This window comes from Anser cygnoides, chromosome 15, assembly GCF_040182565.1.
Source record: "Anser cygnoides isolate HZ-2024a breed goose chromosome 15, Taihu_goose_T2T_genome, whole genome shotgun sequence".
Lineage (NCBI taxonomy): Eukaryota > Metazoa > Chordata > Aves > Anseriformes > Anatidae > Anser > Anser cygnoides.
In genome coordinates this window covers 9753129-9776641 of record NC_089887.1, presented here as the reverse complement: position 1 = coordinate 9776641, position 23513 = coordinate 9753129, and the positions used below count along the sequence as shown (strand labels likewise).

The following is a 23513-nucleotide window of genomic DNA, read 5'->3' as shown; positions in this document are numbered from 1 at the left end:
GTTTAATTTCTCAGTTTTCTGTCCCTGTTACCATAAAGTCTGTTATTGGTTATTTTTTTTTTACCTGTATAAGAATTGTAAACCATGCTATCAAACTTTGCGTCTGAATTGTTTTTTGTACTTCCCATCCTTCTTTCATGGTATAGTATATTGAATCATCCAACATCCCCCCAAATTATTTTCTGTGTTCACCCACAAGAAAAAAAAAATAAAAAATTAATGCATTTATTGACACAGGATGTTGTGGGCTGCAATATTTCTCCTGTGGATGGATTCCAGTCAAGAGATGAGTCTCTGACGTATTTGTGCAATGTTGTATCAAAAGAAGATGGATCTTTCAGCTTTCTTTCCCTACCAAGTGGGAAGTACACTGTGGTAAGTAGCTAGAAAGTTTGTTGCATGTTTATCCATTGAGTTATTAACTCTTGCTCTCTAAGCAAGATCATACGTAATTTTGCAGCTGTTAAAGACAAAACCAGTTGAAATATTTCGAGGTGGGTGAGAAAAATGGAGATGGAGACTGCAATGTAAAGCATTTGACGGTGAAGTGAGTTGCTGTGGTAGGACTCTGGTGTGATTTCTGAGGCAGTATTTGTTTACAGATCTCCTGAATACATTGGCCAGTCACAGAACCACCTCTAGAGGCTGATGGGAGGCTGAAAGTTTCAGTGGGCTACAGCCACCTCACATCCCTTAAGTTCTCTGTATTCTTTTTATACCGTTCTCTTTGTTATGCCCAGGTAGTGTTGGAGCATGGATGTCTTTGCACTGCCTAGAATGATGGTCTTCCAGTCTCAGACTGCATGATCTAGAAGTGGGATCCAAACTTCTCTCATTCCCTTAATCCTGTAGTGATCATATATTCTCTTACGTGAACTCTGTATTGAATACCTTTGCTGTATTCTCATTAGAGGGTTACTTTTCTGTTTCTTTGCATAATCTCGTATATGTTTCCATCAAACATTCTTGAAATCCTGCTTTTATTCTTGTCTCCATCACTCTGAGTTATTTTTTCAGCAAGTTTTCAGCCCATTTGGCCATTTGTGGAGGTGTCTGTTAGTGAAAAAGACCTGGAAAATGGTAAAGGAAAATACTTCTGATGTCATAGCTTCTTAGGAGTCAAAGTAATGTGTTCTCCTTTCAGATACCATTCTACAGGGGGGAGAGAATTACCTTTGACGTTGCACCATCTAGGTTGGACTTCTTTGTAGAACATGACAGTTTACAAATTGAGGTAAGGCATTTAGAGAAATCATCTTGTTTGTACCAATTCCTGTAGAAGTATAACTGATCTTGCAGAAAGCAGTTGTGTTGTGGAAAATTGTCTTTGTAAGAAGCTTAAAGAGATTTGTTACATGTACCTTCTTGCCTAGCAGGTAGATGACAGTATCTGTTCTGTATTTCTATACTTCAGTCCATTTTACTAGGAAGAAACAAAATAGGGAGAAGCTGTCCCTTTCACTTTCATGTCTGTATGGCAAACAGGCAGTAACCTTTTGGGTTGATTAAGTTTACTCATTTGCATTGTCAAATCTCTTGAGAAGGGCCTGTAAATAAAACTCTGATTTGCAGAGTTTCTTGAGTAATGGCCTTATGATGTATGATTAGAGTCTTCTCAAGTGTGCTAATGCGGGTAACTTAAGAATCAGTTCCTGTACTTCTTAGCAGGACAATATGCCTTGAGCTTGATGCATACTTTCATTGTGATTATCCTGTTGAATTTTCTTCCTAAATCTGGAAGTAAATTTTCTTTATGTGTAAAGGCGAAAACCAATACATATTGATTGCTGTAGATGTGTGAATGCTTTTACTCGGAGAAGATTAATGATAACTTTATTTTCCCATTTCAGCCTGTTTTCCATGTGATGGGTTTCTCTGTCACGGGCAGGGTATTGAATGGTCCCGAAGGGGAAGGAGTTGCCGATGCCACTGTGACTCTAAACAATCAGATTAAAGGTATGCAGTGGTCTTGGTCTGTGTTGCTACAGATAAATCTTTGATAAGCTCAAGTACAGGAGCAGGGTATGCAATGGAATTAAACCTTCAGGATAATACACTACTTTTTTTTTGTAATTTATTTGCAATATTACACTGATTTTCATACAGTTGAGTAATTCTTCATTTTTTGGCTTAGATGAGAGTATTAGCTGTTCATTTGTTTTGCAGTAGAAAATTTATTATAATTTCCTTCAAACATATGCCAAACTGGAAATGTTGCTTTATGATACAGAATTGGAGGTTGATCTAATAAGGAACATAATACTGTTTCTTTGTTGTGCAATGTAAATTAAAATAGCCTAAAGGAGTACATACCCTCTGGCTCTTTAGACACGTGAAGATAGACAGTGGAAAAAATGCTCTGCTTTTTAACTCCTCACTTTATTTATTCCAGTAAAAACAAAAGCCGATGGATCTTTCCGCCTTGAGAACATAACAACAGGTACATACACAATTCATGCCAGGAAAGAGCATCTCTTCTTTGATACTATTACAGTGAAAATAGCACCAAATACCCCTCAGCTAGCAAACATCATTGCAACAGGGTAAGTACCAGTGTTGTTAGCCAATTAGAAAAAAAATGTGTTAAATGATCAGTTACAGTTTTTATCAGTGACTCAATATAGTGCGCTGTAAGGCTGTGCAGCATTGGGAGATACAGTGTGAGCTGAGATAGACAGAAAAGGCATGGTTTCTGTGCCCAAGAGCTTCTTTTTAGGAGGAAATAATGGCAACCTTCAAGAGAAGTGATAACTAGGAATTTCCTGAGACAAATCACAACAAGCTTGTGCAGAATCTGTTAGCCAATTAGAAAAAAAATATGTTAAATGATCAATTACAGTTTTTATCAGTGACTAAATATAGTGCACTATTTAAGGTGAGAAGTGAAACTTAACAGCTTGTAATTTGTCGTCTTTTCTTTTATTTTCACAGGTATAGTGTGGTAGGGTTGTGTTCCAGTGCATTATCTATCAGATTTGTGATCTTTGACACAAAACATATCAAACCAGTTAAAATCTTGAGGAAATTTTAAAACAAGTATTTTTTGAGTTTTGTCAAACCAATATATAACCAATATTTTACAGATTCAGTGTGTGTGGCCGGATCTCAGTAACTCGTTTACCTGATGCAGTCAAACAGATCAATAAATATAAGGTAACCATGATGCCTCTAGACAAGGACAAAGGATCACTGGCTACAACAGAAACAGACCCTCATGGAGCATTTTGTTTTAAGGCAAAATCGGGTATATACAATGTTCAGGTAAGAGTTAGCTTCCATTTCTTCATTGTAGGACTGTCAAGAAGTTTTAGAAAATTTAAAACATTTAATTTCTAAAAATTGAGAAGTTGAATGTGGATTTTCATGGCCCTTTTCTCCTGTTTGTACTATATAAACAATGATGGTTACTCTTTTTTTTCTTTATAATCTGAAATTCTCACGCTCCTTTCCCTTCTTTCCCTTCATACTTGTTAAAAGGTGTTCAGGCCATTGAGATTGAAGGGTTTTGCTCTCTCTCCTCTATTTGTAGTGTCCCTTAGTTCACTATCTTCATATATTTTCCTACGAATGACACATGTAATGTGTACCTTTTTCAGGTGTCTCAGTGGTTCTGGAGCTAACAGGTCATAGCAGAACCTATAGCACAAACACTAAGAATTTTGTTGAATTCACCCCTTGTGGGGGGAAATTGCAGGCTGGGAGATAGGGAAGTGCAGGGTTATAAGGCCTCCGGCTGTCCTTACAAGTAAAGAAACAGCCCAATGTGGAAGCAGGAGTAGATAGATCTCAAAGTGGAAAATCTCTCAAACTTTTGAAACCAAGATATTTGGAGAATTTTTAGCTTAGGCTTTTTGCAGTTGTTTGGAGGATTTTTAATGAAGAATTTTGAACATTATATTTGAGAGGCTGGTTTTGCTTTGCCTGAGACTTACAGTAAATAGCCATTTTCTAATTTCTGATAAGTGAGTTGAAGTCAGCAGAGTGGGTGAATTTGGACTGGTATTCAAAAGCTGGAGATGTGCTGATGTCCTGTACTCTACAGGTAATTATTCCAGAAGCTGAGACCAGAGCAGGATTGGCTTTGAAACCCAAAGTGTTCCCTGTTACTGTTACAGACAGACCAGTAATGGATGTGACCTTCTCTCAGTTTTTGGCATCAGTCTCTGGGAAGATCTCTTGTTTAGGTAAGCCAGTTTGGAAAGTGAAGTGGAAAAGAGAATGGAGAACTTCAGCACTGCATGTGTGAACGAATACAGTTTTGATCAAGCCACTTGCTGTGGTCAGCCCCATCAACAGATAAGTAAATTAATTTCCAGCACATAGATGAAACAGGTATTTTTTTCAAGAGACCTTATAGCCTAGTTAGCACCATAATGAAGTTTGGAGTGAAGTTACCTACCTATTTTTAATACTTGCTAGGAGTAAGTTCTGACCTGTTTACTTTCAAAGACGGTTAAGTTCTGGGAGCAAACAATCCTGGCTGATGCTTGGGACATTTTACAACAATGTCAGAAATACTGAAAAAGACATTAAAAAGAATAAAATTCAGTGCATGTAAAAACCTGTAGGATAGAGGCTCAGGCTGTTGGCAGAAGCTTGCAGTCTGTTCTCTTTCTCAGTGTTTTCACTTAATTTTAGTCAAAGGTTCCTCTCTCCTGCTGTCCTTGAGTACCCACTAATTTTAGCAGGTGATAATTAGAGTTTGAGTTTTGTCATTTTTGCTCCTTCCTTTTTCTCTCTGATTCATCTCAGGTGTTTTCTGGACCCCTGTAGTCTCTGCAGAGTAAGGTGGACCCCAGGAATTTAGTGTTGGCCTCTGGTTGTTACTTGTCCTTAGATACAAGAATAAGATCAGTGAGCTTAAATTTACAGACAAATGCAACAAAACATTAGTAAACAGATGCTTAGGAAATAAGATTAATCGTTTTAATTGGAAATATTCTCTACTGGAAAAGAGCAGTTGGTTTAATCTTAGTACACATGAAGCTTCCTTGGAGTTGGGGTTTCGGGGGAAAGCTGGCAAGACAGAATGCAGCCTCATTTTCTTCTGTCTTTTCTGCACAGATGCTTGCGGTGATTTGATGGTGACGTTACAGTCTGTGAGCCGCCAGGGTGAAAAACGTAACCTTCAGCTCTCTGGAAATACGGACTCAGTGGCCTTCACGTTTGAAAACGTGCCACCTGGCAAATACAAAAGTAGGAATATGGGGAATTGCTGGAAGTGTTACCTTATTAGCTAAATTAGTGACTTAGTCTGTATTAATTCTTTTATCATGGATACTGTTTATGCTCTATGTGACATGCCCAATGTGGAACTAGTTCTCAGACTTAGGAAAATCTGGAACAATGCTATACACCAGTGTATCAGGCTTTCTTCATCTTGTCTGCTTAACCACTTTTTCAGTGTTCGGGTAACTGATTCCATACGTTTTAGGATACACATGCATGGTGTCAAGTGAAAGGCCTTTGTCGTGAACTGACTTGTCCCAAACCTGAGAGTAGGAGCACACCACAGGTCTTCTGTTTCCACAGTAACTAGCCTCTCCAAAGAGCAATAAGTGTTTTTGCCAGCCTGCCTTGGCCTACTATGAAAAGAAATTCTTTTCCTGGGAAAGGTGTAGAAGGGCTACATACATATTGCTCTTTTTATATGAGTCAGAACATCATTTCACTATGTGAAATTGGAGTTAGCTTCTGCTGTCCTCTAGACATCTTTGAATACCGTGATGGTAGCACAGAATGCAGAATTTTCTAGGGTTACCAGACTTCATTATTCCTTATTAAAATAGCTTTTGCATTAATGAGATGTGCTGGATTCCTGGTGATGTGGCAGTGCTGTGAGCCAGTTCTGATACTACAGTTCTTTTCTGTGCTTATATTTATTGTATACCTGGCTTTGAAGATTATTGTCAGGGGAAGTTAGTGTGGTACAGGCTTTTAACACCACAAAAGCTGCTTTATTTACACAGTTTTACATTACTAAAACCTTTTTGTGATGTGTATTCTAGTAAGCATTGTACATGAAGACTGGTGCTGGAAGAATAAATCTTTGGAGCTGGAAGTTATGGAGGAGGATGTTTCAGGAGTAGAATTCAGACAGACTGGATATATGCTGAGGTGTTCCCTTTCTCATGCAATTACACTGGTACGTAGGTAACAAACATCCTTGCTTTTCTTTTTAATGAACTTGTGTAGGTAGCTTTTGTTACTTTTGGAATCAAGGCTTTCTTTCTAGGGCGTCCTGCAGCACAGGAACACTGATGTTTGAAACACTTTGAGGTTTGTCCCTTAGATTTAGTAAAATGGTCTTCTGTTGTTGTTAATTGTTATAAAAGAGAAGGATTGATGTACCTTTAGGCAAATACTATTTTCATTTTGATGCTTGGTAGTTACTAATAGTGAATTGTGTTGCGACTTCACAGGAATTTTACCAGGATGGAAATGGACCGGAGAATGTTGGTGTTTATAACCTGTCTAAAGGAGTCAATAGGTTCTGTCTTTCAAAGCCAGGTAACAGCGCTAAAATGTTAGTTGGAAAAAGAAAAAGAACCAGTCAACTAATACTACTGGGAATTAAAAATAATCTGTTGTGGCTTCTGAGGTTTCTGAGAGGCATTATTTTATTTACAGCTGAATATAAATTCTCTGTTCTAATATTTTAATATTTTCTTAATGTTTAGTCATTTACCTAAATTTAGTTTCTGGAGCAAAATATTTTTTTTGACTAGGTGAAGGGCATTAATCTTGGACTAATCAAGAGCATGTTAAAATAATCTTGTTCATATCGGTTCTGTAACTGGAATGATATCTGTAACTGATAAATAGAAGTTTCATTTCAATTCAGGATTCTTGAAGGTTAGCTGTTAATGGTACCACAGGTTTATCTATAAAATAAAAAAGAATGTTTTAAAATTAGTTTTTTTTTTCACTTTTAGTGTCTCAGAGCTAATTCCTTGTTATTGCCCATTAATGAAACAGTTAAGAAATGAATTTGGTTTTGATTCAGTTTTCATCTTTGCACAGTTCATCCTTAGTCAGTGGCCTCATTCGCAATACAGTAACACAGTTTCAACTGTAGTTCTGGAATCAAAGGAAATCAGCTTTGAGACCAGCTATAATAGATTACTTATGACCTTGTTTAGTGTGTTCTATTTGTAATTATGTTTTTATGTGCCACTCTGCTGTGATACTAATTGTGTTTTGTATCAGTGTATATTAGAAACTCTGCGCAGCTTCCAGTAGTGATCTGTGACTGAAGAGAGGTGAATTAATTTACAATCAAACCTAGTAATTGTTTCTATACCTCAGTTCTCATGTGCTCTTGAGAATTCAGCCAACACAGCAAGCTTGATTTTTTTTTTCCCCAGTGGATGATTCTTTGACTTAATGTTCACAGGTGTCTATGAAGTGACCCCACGTTCCTGCCACCAATTTGAACATGAGTATTACACTTATGACACGTAAGAGCAAAATCTGTTTTTAATCTTACGCCTATAAGTATCCTTTCACAAAGCTTCCTTCTGCTGCAGCTGCTTTCTTTGATTAATTCAGGATCTGTTGCTATAACTGGCTGTAACCAATAGAGGGAAGCTTTAGCAAAGTGTATGAGATGTGTCCTTCTGCCCTTTAAAAAAGGAAAATGTGACTAAGGATAGGCTTTAAAGATGCTTTTAATACTTCAAATAGATGTTTCTGTCTGCTGTGTGTCTGTGTTTAATGCTTTTTTGCTTTGTAACAAAGCAGAGAGATTTCAGTGGAAACTGTTGATGATTTGTGAGGGTTGAAATGCAAAAGATAGGGTAATAAGTTTACTAGGAGGCACGTACCACTTGTATGTCCCTGGTGCCATAACTGTCTGTGGTGATTTGATTCTGCTCACCCCAGTTTTGCAGGCTGAGTAAATATTCATTCTAATCACCAGTGAGCAGTGCTGAACTTTCAAAGTCAGCTATGTTTTATTAGTTTTTTCTAGTTAAGGTTTGGCAAAGTGCTTGACAGCTGTTTGCTTCCAAAAAGAGGGTTTCTGCTACCTGGCTACTTCTTATTCATTAATATGGCAGGAAACAAATTCAGTATTAAAATCTGATTGTTTTCTGCTTAGTGAATTAAAAGTACTTCAAAAAGAGATGTACTAAACATTAGAGCCAGGACCAACTGAGTAGATGAATTGGAACAGGAACCCCTTTTGGCAGCGAAGTACCATTAGACTTGGGGCAGCATGGTGGGCCATGTCCAATATTGCTAACTCGTGAGTGTCCCTCTGCTGTGTGTAAAGAGATTGTACGTATGAAATCAATCAAATCAACATCAACTTGAGAGGAAGTGCGAGGCACAAAGCAAGGGAGTTATTTGGCCAATGTCACGTAGTTGGGTTTCACAGATGGAAAATGTTCCCTCTCCAATACGCTATCGTGTTAGCACTACAACTTTGCTGTGCAATTTGTATGTCATGGTTTATAAAGCACTCTAAACTTAAGAATGGGAGCACGAACTCAGCTAAATAAGATGTGGTTATTTTCTTTAGGAGGGAGGCTTTGAGTTCATCTCTTTGTTAATTTGATTTACAGGTCCTCTCCTAGTATACTGACGCTCACTGCTGTTCGACACCATGTCCTTGGCTCGATTGTAACAGATAAACTGATGGATGTGACTATTACCATTAAGTAAGAACAAAGAAATCTCGGGGCTGTAAAAAGGGGAAGAAAGATGTTTCTCTCATAAAGTTTTATTCTGATTTTAATACCACAGTGGCTGCTTTCTAAGGGAATGGCATCCTACTCTAGACTGCAGGAGGTTTTTATGCTAAGCTGTGCTTTGAGTTCTTTGTAGATGGATAAATAATTCTGAGCCTTCATTTTGAACACTGTTACTTGATTTCAATACAACTCTTTTCTACTTGTGTGTCATGATAAAAAGGAATGATTTTCTGAGTGATTGCGTATTTTAATGATCTGAAATTTCAGAATTCAGAGGATACTGTTTTAGCTTGCTCTGAGCTCTTTAGCACTGGGATTGTTTTTTTTTGTTACCTCAGAAGGAGAATCTGCTGCTTTAGAGCGTTGTTACTGGTGTGAAGAGGGCTATAAGAGGAAAACCGTGCAGAGTGATTACACACTAATGTACCAGTTTATGTTTAGCTGAACAGACAGCTCACTGGGGAGCGCTGATTTGTGAACAGCTTTAATAGTATGAGGTGCCAGCTCTGCCTGAAAGTAGCTGATAATGATGAGTGCTTTAATGCTTTCCTGATGTCCACTTGTTCTAGACTAGGGGCTCTCAAACTTTGAATGTATGAAGCATCTTTGTGGAGAAACGAATTTCCTGCAGAGCTCTTCCCTGAGTCCCTGAGTTTAATGAATCTACAACTGCAACTACTGGGTAACAACAGCAGCCAGAAAAGAAACAGTGAGACAGCAGAGAGCCATTAGGATTTTAAAACCAATTTAGCATAGAAGCAAATACTATACCAGCATTCCAGGCTGAGGTGTTTTTTTTTTTTTTTTTTTAGACTATTGGCAAGTGCTCTGGAGGCAGCTCAGTTGCCACAGACTGTCTCTGTTCAAGCCTGCGTGAAGCTTTTCAGCCAAAGTCCAATTTGTTGTCTGTCAACATAAAGGAAACGGCTCTGGATTTAAAAGCAAGATCCTTGTTTTTTAAAGTTTGTGCTTGTGTACAAGATTCAGGACAGAGACATGTTAACTTTCAGTTATCCAAAAATCAAAGCTAATTATTAGCAGTTTTTGAACATGAATTGTTATGTTTGAAAAATGAGACTGGAGAAGTTTATAAGCAATATCATGAGACTATGTCTGTACAGATTTTTAATAGGTTTTAAGGCAAAAAATTTTTAATAAGCTTCTGGATTGTCTCTGGACTGCAGAGTAAGAGTTTAAAGCCTTGATGAAACATAGTATGAAAGAGCAATAGTATCTTAAAAAAAAAAAAAAAAAAAAAAAAAACCTCTGTCTGTATAGAGACAGATGAGGACTGAAGCAGGAGACAGAACTATCCTGATAATCTAAAGTGGTTGTAGGAAAAATAATGGTGATCATTTCAGTTCACTCCTTTTTAGAGGATTTTGCAGTGTTCTGCGTCATTTTTTCAGTCTGTTGTAGACAGGACAGGAGATAAGATACAAAGGATGGTTGGAGACTAGAAGAAATTGGTAGGAAAAGAGAGGAGGTAAGATCAGGGAAGGTGAAACGAGATCCATTGTTCTGAGCTGATTTAGGGAAGGTAGCTAAACTTACCTAGCAATCTGTTCAGTAGACGGTGACAGGACAGCTGGATGGTTCAAAGGTGTAGGGCCAATAGGTCACAACTTGGCACTTTTCCTGGGAACTGCCAGCTATTGGAAGCATTTGTTTGTGACAGATTATTTTCTTCTTGTATACTCTAAATCTGAGAGGTGGGTTCTGAGGGAAAGTTTCTAGTACTGAAAAAGAGGGAGATACAAGTCTTCTTGTTTATTTTGTATAACATCCTTTCTGTATTAAGCTTGTTCTCTGTTTTGAAATTTAGGCCTTTCTCTTTTAGATTATGGCTTTGTTAAAGGTACTCTTGCAAACTATTGCTCTGGCTTAAGAATTTACCACCCACGTGGGCTTATCAGTGCTTCTGGGGGAGGTTATTGCTCCTGCAACAGAGCTGCCATATGCTAATTGGTGCAAAATCAAGACTCTATGTAAAAAAACAAAAACAAACAAAACAAACAACCCTCAGCTAAGATGCAAAGTGGTTGAGACAATTGTGGTTCTTTTTTGTTTGTTTGTTTGTTTGCTCTGTATTTGGATATTTGAAGACAACAGCACCCTAACTTCTTGAATGGTTATAGCATAATGGGGCAGAATTTGTGAGTGTCGTGAATAGGTCCTTTCCTGAAAGGCCTGGTGGGTTACCAGTAGCCCCTGTGAACAAGCCTTTCTAGTAGTAACTGATGGTGTTATGGGCATAAAGGTTTTACCTATGCTTGGAATAAACAGAGGAATTAAAAAGGAATAGCTTTAAAAGAAAAATTCTGGGATTTGTCTGCTGCGGTATAAAGGTTGTAACTGCTCTCTTCCCTGTAACAAGCTCTCTTCCCTTTGTATGAAAGGAGCTTATTCTGTTTTCTCTTCCATGTTTTCAGATCTTCTATTGACAGTGAACCTGCCTTAGTTTTAGGGCCCTTGAAATCTGTACAGGAGTTACGCAGGGAGCAGCAGCTGGCAGAAATTGAGGCCCGCCGACAAGAGAGAGAAAAGAAGAGTCAAGAAGAGGAAGGATCAAAGCCACCAGTGCAAGAAATGGTGGAGGAACTCCAAGGACCATTCTTATATGAATTTTCTTACTGGGCAAGGTACTACCAAGCTCCAATGGACAGGGTGTTTTCTTTGCTCTATTGTCTGGCCTTTCCACAAGAAAGAATACTGATATATTCCACATAGGAAAGAGCTGCTCCCTGGATGCTTATGTCTGTTCTGGTTGACTGCTATCTAAATGGAAGCTAATACCACATAATATGAATATTGCATAGGTTATTGTTGATATTTTTCCCTTGGGGTATTCAGATGGGTTCTGAGGTCAATACGCAGTGCTCTGTACTACATGAGAGATGCTGATTCCATTTTCTCCTAATACTGTCTTGTGTGTGCTCTATAGGTCTGGAGAGAAAATTACTGTGACGCCGTCTTCAAAAGAGCTGCTTTTCTACCCACCTTATGTGGAAGCAGTTGTTAGTGGAGGTAAATCTAAATCTAGTTTGAAAGAAATAGATTTTTAAGGCAGAAATGCATCCCTACAGATCAACATATGAATAGCTCTTCAAAGGAAATAGTAGGAAAGCAGTTTCAATTGCACCAGTTTCTTTGTGGGACAGTTTCACTCTATGGTATTTGGAATTATGGGCTTTTGGTAGAGGATGCAAATACAGTTTTCATGAGTAAAATATGCTTTCAAGTGCTGACAGACCACCTGGCACAAGAGGAAGGACTAGATTTCTGGATATAACAGCAGATTCTCAGAACTACTCATATTACACTTATCTAGAAAAATGGTTGTGCAAAAGCAGTGTTTATATTTAAAATATGATAGCCAATTCAAGTTTCTGTCAAGTTTTCTTCTGTATTAAGTTACTATAATAAAAACAGTCACAAAAAAGTAAACTTTAAAATCGTGAGAACTATCGGCAGTCAGCTATGCTACCTGTTGGGTCAGTGTCCATCTTGCTGTAAGGTTCCTAAATGAACATCCTTGGTTTGAAATGGCTAGAAAATTAGGTACCTCTCTATGTGCCTTTCTGTTGTGCACATTCTAAATACATCAAGTAAACAAAACTAAATTTGCTTATGTCATTAAACATGGCATACGCTGACCTCAACTTGATCTCACAAAATTTTGTTGCTGTTGGAATACTTTCCGTGTGGCTGCAGTATATGGAACTTTATGAATCTGCGAAGTACTTAGCAAATCCAAAATGTTTGTGCTGGCCACATGCTTATAGCTTTGGTACTCAGTTACTCAATTTATTGAGTGTTCAGATGTTTTAACATGTGCCAAGAGCCTGTACAATTATGTGGATTGATCTTGTATTCCAAGGCAAAAGAATGTTGACTCATCTCTTTGGAAGTAGTTAAACTCTTGCTGTAAGATGCAATGATGAGTGTATTCTTGACTTTGATTGTTTTAAATCCCCTTTGCACTGACCAAGAGAGTTGTCCTGGAAAGCTGATAGAGATTCATGGAAAGGCAGGCTTATTTATGGAAGGGCGGATTCATCCTGAACTGGAAGGCGTTGAGATTGTCATTGGTGAAAAGGGAGCAACGTCGCCTCTCATCACAGTTTTCACTGATGAGAAAGGTGCTTACAGGTAATTAGCAGATCTGTTATGATCTTTTGGATTCTTTGGTTTAAGTGCCATGGTGAGTTGACAACACATGTAATATCCAAATGCATCTTTTAAAATGAGCTCTTATTTCCTTATATTTGAAGTGTTGGGCCACTCCACAGTGACTTGGAATATACAGTTACTGCTCAAAAAGAAGGATTTGTTTTGACTGCAGTAGAAGGAACAGTTGGAGACTTCAAAGCTTTTGCCCTTGCTGGGGTGACATTTGAGGTAATGTTCTAAATGCTTTGGGATCTGATCGAATAGTGTGTGCAGTTAGAGGTAGACAGGCAAAAAAAATTAACCTTTGTGTCCCAGGCAAACACAGATGGGTGTGGGATGTAGGGATCAGGTAATTTCATCATAGTGGAAACAAACCTCAGCAAAATGATATAGTTGTAACTTGCCATACAGATGATATTTTGCATGGTTTATAGAGTGAAAATAAGGGTCTGCAATTCAAAAGACTGGATTTATTTTCTTTGGCAGAGTTTGACCACCTTCTCTTGATTACTTCTATTTCTCAGGTGTAGACAGTCTGGTCAAACTAGTGCCTGGTTTTATTCTTGGGAATACTTTGTTCTGTTCCCCACCATGTCCTGTGAGGTGATGGAGAATGACTGTTCTAGTGGCACATGACGTGTGTGTCTCTGACTGCCCAGATGTTGAGAGCACAAGATTCCATAGCCCTGCAGCGTGATGCTGCAGATGCTACTAGTTTTCTTCTGCTCAAAACTGAGTGCTCAGAACCAGCATGTCTAGGCATTTTCCACAGGGCTTCCAAATTGAACCCCTCTTCATGAGGCGATCCTATCCTTCTGGTATAACTGCTGCATTTTCAAAAACAGATCAAATCCGAGGATGATCAGGCTCTCGCTGGAGTTCTCTTGTCTCTTAGTGGAGGGATGTTCCGGTCCAACCTCCTTACACAGGATAATGGCATGTTGACTTTCTCCAATCTGGTAAGTTGAAATTGGTTCATCTCAAAGTGGTTGTATATGTGATGCTGTGTAACTTTAGCCTCCAAAATAGGGATGTTACCAGTGCTTTTCAGTGGCGGGGGATCTGTGGTCTCCTATGAAATCATAACTCACAGCGAGAGGTGTAGGTCCCTCAGAGTGGACAGCACTTAAAATCTTAAAGAGTGGAAGATGTGAAATCTAACCTGGAAAATCTCCCCCACAGGCAATAGATGATGTTGATTGATCTCGGTTACAAACTTGCAGTCTATAAAGATGAAACAAGCCAGTTGGTTGGTGATCATTTTAGTCTTTAGAGGAAAGAAATGTAATTAGATTATTGATCTGTACATCTGTGTAGACATGCCTCAATAGTTTCCTTGCAAACATCCTTCTCTCCTGGTCACTTTCCTGTCCTTGTGGTCTTGTGATAAAGTATTAGCGTCATGGTTTCTTTTCCTTTTTCAGGCTTTATTTTCTGGTAGAGCTCCATTGGTTCATTGTCCAACGTGTTCCCTGTTTTGCAGTGCTCATATATTCCAACCAGTTTAGCCTATGACTGGGACAGAGAACTTTAGGGAGCTCTTGCAGAAACATAATTGTTTGGAGCTGGTGAATTTTTGTGTCAGTATCAGTAAACTTGCTTTACTTATCTTTGCAGAGCCCAGGGCAGTATTATTTTAAACCCATGATGAAAGAGTTTCGCTTTGAACCATCATCACAAATGATTGAAGTGCAGGAAGGACAGAATCTTAAAATTCGGATAACTGGTTACAGAACAGCATACAGGTCAGTAGAGCTGAAAATCTGTGCAAAATGCTGCATGTTGTGTAAGGATGCATTACGCAAAATATTTTTTCTCCCGATAAACCTCTGTTTTGAAGGTTTGGAGGGTACTTCTGCAGGCACAATATAACTTCATTATGGTGTTTATAAGTACTTTTTTTTTTTTTTTTAAACATCTTCTCATGCATGTGGATACATAGCTAGGCCCAGATGACAGGGCTGTAAGGAAAAACACTGCTATGAAAGTACTGTGTCAGTGGCACTGGAAATGTCTGGTGCTTTGTCCAGTGGGAGAGGTGAGGTGTATTTTAGGGACTGTATGCTACTTCAGGCATCTGGCTTTGAGATCCTCCTTTTCCCTGCCCTCAGGGGTAAGTGATGCTGTTCTTGGAGGGTAGGGAACTTGTATTCCTAAAGCTGTAGTCTGAACTGCAGCTGATTTAAATGCTTTAAAATTCCCCCTCTGCGTGCTATGCTAAGTAAATAAAGTACTTTTCCCATGAGTTATAACAATAGCATGTCTTAAAAATGAGCAGTAAAACAGCATTTGCACATCTGTAGCAATTGTTTCTCTTTCTCCCTCTAGCTGTTATGGCACAGTTTCTTCATTAAATGGAGAGCCTGAGCAGGGCGTCTCAGTAGAAGCTGTGGGGCAGGAAAAGTGTAGCATCTATGGAGAAGACACAATAACTGATGAAGAGGGCAAATTCAGGCTACGTGGCCTTCTGGTAAGGATTAGAATGCTCCTCAATCATTTACTTTTATGTTAGTGTGATAATGGAACAATATAATCTGTTTTATGAATTAGCTACAGATTTCTGTTTTCCCATCACACTTGCTAGCTGAAATTCCCTTGAGTCTGTCTTTGTTAGGAGGCACTGTCATGTAGTGATCATTCATTCTAGTAAAAGGGGAAATTTTTCCTTTAGTGCAAGTCTGTCCAACTTTCTGCCAGCGTATGCTGACAGCCTTCACACAAACACTAAACAGTTCCCACGATGTGACACAAGAAGGTGTCTCACAGGTGTTCAAGTAAAACTATAGGTGCTATAACAGGGGATTCTCTTTTGTTCTCTTCTCTTAAGTTTCTCTCATGAAAGTACCGTGACAGTATGTTCTAGCGGTCTGTTGGGTGTATGTATGTTGGTTGTGCAGCATGGATGTGAAGTAAGCTGTTCTACAGAAAACCCTGAATTTCTGGGACTGCTGTGTGGAGTAAGCAATTATGCTGAGGTAGAAAGGAGTATTTCGTCTGGTTTTAATCCTGATTAATGTGTTTTCTTTCTAGCTAAAACTCTTCACAGCAGGTGACTTCTTTTAATAATGTAATAAACTAGAGAAAGCTCTGATAGTCCTTTTGTATTTACGGGAAGTAAACACCCTTAATGGTTTTAGTGGGTTAAATTATCTATTTAGGATAAGGAAAACTAATGGAATGTTAGAAAATTCAATTAATATCTTCTAAAATTAAAGTACATGTTATTCAGCATTGAGACTTATCATCTGAATGTTGCATTTAGCCTGGTTGTGTGTATCATGTCCAACTCAAAGCTGAAGGCAATGATCATATTGAAAGAGCTTTACCACAGCACCGGGCAATTGAGGTAATTTCTTTTTTTTCCTTTTTTTTGTGTGGTATCACTTAAATATGAAATGCATCTATCTAGGCATTACATCTATTCTATCAGCAGCAACATATTTGAATGCATTCTGTTTCGACAAGTGGCTTTCAGCAAGTTAGCTCTGTAAATGCAGGTCTCCTATTGTGTGTCAGCACCATAGCTTAAAATTGAAATAAAATAAGGCCCAAACAGTAAACAAGTGAAAAGGATTCTTTTACAGTCATAAAAACTATACATCAAGAAATGAGGGAATAAATATGCAGCATTATCTTCCAGCATTCTTTATGATGTGGAACAGAGTACTAGTGATTTGAGGTTGTCATAATTTGTCATATTATCCTATCCTCATATTCAGTTATTGATTGATAAATATACCGTATTGTGCTTTAGTTGGTCCAAATCCTTTGGTCTTGATGTAGATGAAATTGTCATTCAGACTAGTAAATCTTTATAAAATATTATAATAACTTCAAATTTAAAACTGATGAAATCTTGTTAAATACTCCTTCATCCTTACAGATTCAAATTAGCTGCTTCTCGCTTATCTCTTGACATTCAGCAAAAGTTAATTAGCCTTCATTATTGTCTAGAACGTTTCAGTGGGAGATAGTCATTATTTGAGCTCAGATGCATGCCTGACCAGGATACCCTCCTTTGCAGCATAACAGGCTGAATTCTTTCAAGTCCTTAGTGTCTTGTGAAGAGTGTTTGCAAAGGGAAGGGAACGGCAACACAAATTCCAGCAAATCACATGAAGCTTATGTACTGCAAGTGAGAGCTGTGTGCAGTAGATTGTATCCCAACTGGCTGCCATTTTCTTCAGGATGGAAAAGCATCTGAAAGACACCAGCAGGAAAAATGTACTGCCCCAGTGGTGCCAGACTGTTTATATGATATCTGGCCTGACTGCAACCTATCTCTTACTGTAGTTATTATTAGACTAAATGTTTTTTAGTCTAATAGTTTAGTTTAGTTTTTTTTTCCATTTTTTTTTTCGTACTCTGATCAGAGCTGAGATTTACAAACACAAGTGTTACATATTTTAAACAATTTTGAAGACAGTGAAGTTACATATTTTTGCAGCAGGTTATATTATGATATGAGTATATTTATCATTTATCAACTGCATACACGTCCTAGCATAGTAATATGCATCTCAGCACAGAAATAAAATACTGCAACCAGTGCTCAGACTTCAAGCTGTTGTGTGGGTGCAGCTCAGCCTCTTTCACATTAATGCATGCTTTTGATACTTCTTCCATTTTTAGTTTAAATAAATTAATGCCATTATCCCTGTGCTGTACAAGTCTGTAATTGTGAGCTGTACTCTGGAGGAAAATTGCAATTGGAAAGACCTTACATTTACATGTGGCTGTTAGAGAACAAAATCCATTTTTTTTTTTAAATTGAGCAGTATTTGTGTTCTGTTAGTTCTTTCTCTGTCTGTAAAAACATGACTCTGTTGTCTGTTGCAGGTTGGGAACAGCGACATTGGTGATGTTAATATTATAGCATTTCGGCAGATTAATCAATTTGATTTAAGTGGAAATGTGATTACATCTTCTGAATATCTGTCCACATTATGTGTAAGTTCAAATCTTTGATCTTTGTTAAGTGCATTTGCTGTTGGTTTCCCAGTGTCCTTTTGTAGAGTCACTGGAAATCATTCAGTAGCCAGAAGCACACATTTAATTCAAGTTAAAACTAATTGTTTAATGAAGATGAATCTGAATTTCATATAGAATTAAGATTCCAGTGTTCCTCACTACTTTGTTTTAGTGTCTCTGTTATTTCATTGGAATATATGTAAGAAGTATTTTGTCAGGTTGGCCTGCCCATTACTGGGTCTGCGCCCCTGCTTTGAGATGGCCTGTCCATAGGGAGAGGAAGACACCAGAGGTGAAATGAGTGTTTTGCATCAGAGAACTTGCATTAATTCCTGAAATACCTGGAATTCTCGACGTGCACGTCTGCTAGCAAGAAGATGCCATGTGAATGCAGCTATACCATAGAATACATTAATATAAAAGTACAGTTATAGAAGACAGTACAAAACATAGTAAAGCTGAAATTTTCAAAATTCAAAAAACTGTACCGTAATCTGAAAAAAAATTGCTACACTCTTGTGATCCTTTGGCTTATGGTGTAACTGCTGGAAATATCTGCAAGAGTTCTTAGTGTGATAGGAGTTACAGTACTATTTTTCAAGTTTAAAAGCTTCTTCTTTGAAATGTTATCTACAAATACAAACACAGTGCCTGGATTTCTTTTAGATTAGTCCATTATGCATCTTACCTGACAAGATCTCATTGCTAAACTGTTGGTTGTTTTGGGAGCTGTGCAAAGCATCCAACACTCAGAGCAGGTGTGAAAGGAAAACAACTCACTTCAGTGCAGAGCACTTGAGCATGCTTTCCATCTTTCTCGGGAAATTTAGGCCCTTTCAGTTCTGCCTAAGCATATAGGAATTGATGTTAGGATGTAAATATATGGAAGTTATTCAAGCCTGTACCTGTTTCATATTAGGTTGGGTCTTGCACTGGATGTAATGCATGCGTGCTGGATGATGTGTGCATATCATAGCTCTTGCTTTCAGTGCAGAGATTTTTGTCTTTGAAAGATGTGCTCAAATTTGATGCAGACAGAAGTGAGAGGTTTTGTGACCTCAGTCTGGCCCCTTCTGGTTGTGTAACCTCTTGATGAAACAACTGGAAGTGTTCTGGTGAGCTGTGATCGGAGCTGCAGCTATGGTAGCACTGGGCAGAATTGATGAGAATTTCAGTTGGGCTGTGTGCAAGAAAAGTCGAGTCTTTACAAATATCTGATCCACGGGGTTACAAATAACTGTATGGATGCCAGAAGGCTGCTGCAGAGTAGTCCATAAAACCCCAAACTTTGCTTAATATGTCCTCTGGAGGATACATGTTCCATAGCTAAAACATGGGTGTGTTTGGCCACAAATCCAAAACATAGCACCATACAAGCTGCTATAAAGAAAATTAACTCCATCCCAGCCAGACCCCGTACACAATCTCATAAAAGGAGTTACTGCTGCCCCCCAGCAGCCTTACTGAGTATGATGCAATCCTCTTTTAATTATGCTCATTTCTAAGCAAACTACTTGCTCAGTATTTCAGGCCTATTCTGTAGCTTGAGGGTGTGTAGTTTGTTAAATAAGTTCAGGGAACTGAAACCAAGCAAAATGAGCCTAATAGAGTAATAAAAACAATCCCCAACTGCAAATTCCTATGAAACTGTTTGGATTATTTAAAAGAATTACTTAATTCTGTTTAATGCAAAGCATGGACTATTTCTAATACATCTAGGTATGTGAAAATAGTGGATACCGGTTGTCCCTGCAGTTATTTTAGAGTCTGTTTCCGTTATTTCTCACATCATAGGTTAGAACAAATCCAGGTGCTCTTACTTGACACCTTTTTGTTTATAAAACCCTTGATAAATTTTGAAGTGCTTTTATCCTGCAAGATACGGGCTATCTAAAATAGCCATTCTGGTGCAGACTCAGAAATATCTGTTCTGTGATTTCTTCTTTCCCTCACAGGTGAAGCTCTACAAAAGTGAAAATCTTGACAACCCAATTCATACAGTCAATTTAGGCCAATCCCTCTTCTTCCATTTCCCACCACTGCTCCGAGATGGAGAGGTAAGTATTGCTGAACAATTAGCTTGGCTTGTTTTATTTATTTTTTTTTCCCTGAGCATGCTGAAGTGTTATTTTCGGTGTGCCTGCAGTACTGTATTCATGCTGGAGTAACCAGTGTCTCAGAAGATTTGAAGCTTATTACACTGACTTTTGCCTTTGAAACTAATTTTGCCTCAGACTGCTGCCGGTGCTGTAGACTGAATTAATTTTATACCCACAGAATTACGTGGTGCTCCTGGATTCTACATTAACTAAATCACAGTATGACTACACCCTGCCTCAAGTTTCGTTCACTGCCATTGGATATCATAAGCACATTACGTTGGTCTTTAGTCCCACTGTAAGTACAAGATAGATAAACATTCATTTTGAGTGCTCACCTCGAGAGCAATTGTCTGGGTAGTTTAGCTTGCATGTATCTTGTGGTCTTGGTCTAACTTGCTGTTAATGTAAATATAAAAAGGTTTATGAGAGGCAATAAAGGGACAGTAAATTTGGTTTTGGCCACATTTAAGGCATCAGGCAGTGATGTAATAGCGTGGTGTATTGTGGGAAGCACTTAGGGTGTTCACAAAGGAGTTGTAGACATGACGGTAACTGAAAGGATGTCATAACTGGGGACTGGAGGAGAAAGACAGGATTGTTGTAGGAATTCCTTTAAAGACATCTCTGTAAAGGAAACAAGTGTCACCAGGCCCAAAAGAGAGTTTTCAGTTCTTGGAGGTGAAGCAGAGGGGTTCTCAAACTAATGTCAGGGAAAATCTCCCGTAAGAGAGAGAAATGTCTTTGTGCATTTCAGACTTGAGCAGTGTGATGAGTTTAGGGAAGTATTCATTCTGTAATATTTAGCTATTTCTTTTCTACATCACTACATGTTCAGTGAAACATGGGGGCATGAACATGAAATGGCAGTTACAGATGAAGGATGCAGATGTGCCTGGAAGATTTTGTGCTAGTGTGGCTGCTGTAGTGTTATCATTGAGATCGGTGAGATTTGGGTGGCATGTGACAGGTAAATCAAACCACAGGTTAACAGTGGAGACTGACTGTCGGTGAATTAGCTTTAAAAAACAGCAGACCCCAAGAAGGTAGCAGGTGAACGGGTCTGATCAAGATAACAGATGAATGATCTGCTTTGAAATTAAAAGTAAAGTAAATCTTAGAGGTACTTGGAAGGAAGTCAGATGGGAGGGGCTGAATGTGCCACAGCTTACTGTTAAAAAAAAAATTTAAAAAAATCCATGGTCTCCACTGTTTTCAGAGAAAGCTCCCTGAGCAAGATATTGCCCAAGGATCTTACATTGCATTGCCACTAACGCTGCTTCTGTTGTTGGCTGGGTACAATCATGATAAGGTAGGTCACGTTTTTCTGTCCTTATTCAAATACTATTTTCGAGGAATATCCATGAATTCTTCGTGTACTGTGTTAAGGGAAGGTTGGTTGTGATGGATATTCAGAGATGGAGTTAGCGGTCACCTTTTGTGATGCATTTCAAGAAAAGACACAGTGTAGCCAAGTTTTTGAAGAATTACCTTCCTTTAGAAAACCTTAGTGTGAAGTTTGAGTTCCTCTGCTATTTCTGAATTTCTCATTTGGTGTTTCTTGAAAAAAAAACACAACAAAATGCCACATAGACGTGCAATTTATGCAATAGGTTCTATTTGTTTGGGGATGTATGTGTCTGAAGAACATTACCATTCAGACCTTACATGTCACTGAAATCACAAGCTGATTCCCTTTTATTTCTTTTTTTGACCTAGCTTATTCCCTTATTGCTGCAACTGACGACACGGCTGCAAGGAGTACGTGCGCTTGGACAGACAGGTTCTGACACAGGTGGGCAAGAGGATGCAAAAAGACAAACGAAAAAACAGAAGACAAGACGGACGTGAGGTGAAAGGAATGATTGCATGAAGTGATGCTCCGTCAAACTGGATCCTGGGGAAGCGAAGCCACTGAAATGCATTTTTGATAAATTTTTGAACTTTATATTTTTGTTGTTCCTACCTGAGCACCATTTGTCACACTAACTCCATTTTGGTTGTAAATTTTCCATGGAGTCTATAGGTTTCTTTATTATAAAGTAATGAATGTCTCTGTTGTTACTGTGAGTACATCTCCCATACTTGAAGACAATTAGTGAATTTTTTTTCTCTTCAATGGAATGAGTCATGCTGTTTCCATTAATGATTTGTAAAAGCAGTAGTTTTACACTTTTTACAAAAAACCCAAACTGCTCGAATTCTCTTTCAGTCTCTATATTTTGGGAACATTGTCGCTTACCTTTCAAAATACCCACTTTATTCTAGAGAAGCAGCACACAGGGATTTTACTAAATCAGTGGTACTTGAAACAACAAAGTTCTAGGGAACATGCATGAACTGGTCAGTTACGTCCTTGGCACTTCCAGTTCATCAGCTTGATTGAAGAGTCCGTTACTTGCATAGCTGTGATTTCAGTTCTTATCCAATGAATATGTTTTCTTTGATTAAAATCATGTATTTGCCCAATAAAGACAAATTGTTAATGTCAGGTAAGATTAGTTGTTAATGTAAAGTAAGTTCTGCTGATCCTACTGCAAAAGCAGTGTTTAAATTTCAAGTTCATGTACAGTGCGATCTCTTTAGACTTCCAGCATTCCTGAAGTAGCTCAAGCTGGTTGTACTATTCTTTCCAAAGTTGTACTGTGCTGTTTGTGAAACCCATTTATCTGTGTATCTGTCTAATCTCCTGCTCAGGCCATGAGCCTTTTTGCCAACTGTTGATGGAGTTTTTTTAAACTACTTAAAGAAATGTTAGCTTTTGGAAATCTCCAACATGTGCAGTCCCGATAATGTAGACTGTAATAAATAATAGCCTGTTTCTTAACAGGTTATCTTTTGATTCTTGTTTGAAACAGACAGTTAGACATACACAGTTTAAATGTTAATGGGGCTTTTTATTGACAAATAATATAAAGGTTAATAGAGCTTTTGAAAGATGCATATAAATGCATACATCTAATGCAAAGACATTGGTACTGCCAGTAAGTGGCAATGTTTCTCTTTTATTGTACTTGACATAAAGTCCCTTTACATTTAAATATTTAAGCTTACAAACCCTACCTTAGACAACGGGATGCAAAATGCTTTTTTGGTATTTTTGTTGGTATTTTGTACTAGTTTGGGCCTAAGTAATTAAAACTTCAATCGGTAATCATTCTTCTTAAACTCATGTCTGTACAACACAAGCTGAGGGAAATTTTACCAAGATCATAATAAAAATGAAGGATGTCAAAAAAGCATGTATGTATAGAGTTTGAGATGAAGCTCTAATAAACTGTCACGATCTCAACTTAATGACCTAGAAATGTATAATTTGCTGTGATGAAATATATGGGGGAAAACAGTGCTGGAGGACTTGTAATAAATTGTACCCTTTTAATACACTTTTATTTTAGTCTGGTGAATGTTGATAAAGGAATTGCTACTTGGGGGAAATGTATGAGGAAGAAATTAACATTTCATATGACTTGGGGGACAACAGGATATTCTGACCTCTGAACTGTGGGACTTGCTGATGATTGACATTAAACACTGGGAATGCTGTTAATAAAAAGGCATTAATGCTTGCTAA

At 38.1% G+C, this 23513-nt stretch overlaps 1 protein-coding gene across 1 annotated transcript in view; it reads left to right on the top strand.

The window, feature by feature from the left end:
• Positions 1 to 23513, top strand: part of LOC106033372 (BOS complex subunit NOMO1) — a 27853-nt gene extending 4340 nt beyond the window's left edge. The window contains exons 8-31 of the mRNA XM_013176809.3: positions 238 to 375; positions 1145 to 1234; positions 1851 to 1956; positions 2393 to 2543; positions 3084 to 3261; positions 4043 to 4184; positions 5065 to 5196; positions 6009 to 6145; positions 6423 to 6510; positions 7397 to 7460; positions 8568 to 8663; positions 11129 to 11338; positions 11641 to 11723; positions 12689 to 12848; positions 12971 to 13097; positions 13715 to 13828; positions 14487 to 14614; positions 15198 to 15339; positions 16132 to 16215; positions 17709 to 17819; positions 19796 to 19897; positions 20118 to 20237; positions 21159 to 21251; positions 21659 to 23513. Coding sequence (XP_013032263.3) covers positions 238 to 375; positions 1145 to 1234; positions 1851 to 1956; positions 2393 to 2543; positions 3084 to 3261; positions 4043 to 4184; positions 5065 to 5196; positions 6009 to 6145; positions 6423 to 6510; positions 7397 to 7460; positions 8568 to 8663; positions 11129 to 11338; positions 11641 to 11723; positions 12689 to 12848; positions 12971 to 13097; positions 13715 to 13828; positions 14487 to 14614; positions 15198 to 15339; positions 16132 to 16215; positions 17709 to 17819; positions 19796 to 19897; positions 20118 to 20237; positions 21159 to 21251; positions 21659 to 21790 — 2928 coding nt within the window. The 3' untranslated portion in view covers positions 21791 to 23513. The remainder of the gene's footprint in view (positions 1 to 237; positions 376 to 1144; positions 1235 to 1850; positions 1957 to 2392; positions 2544 to 3083; positions 3262 to 4042; positions 4185 to 5064; positions 5197 to 6008; positions 6146 to 6422; positions 6511 to 7396; positions 7461 to 8567; positions 8664 to 11128; positions 11339 to 11640; positions 11724 to 12688; positions 12849 to 12970; positions 13098 to 13714; positions 13829 to 14486; positions 14615 to 15197; positions 15340 to 16131; positions 16216 to 17708; positions 17820 to 19795; positions 19898 to 20117; positions 20238 to 21158; positions 21252 to 21658) is intronic.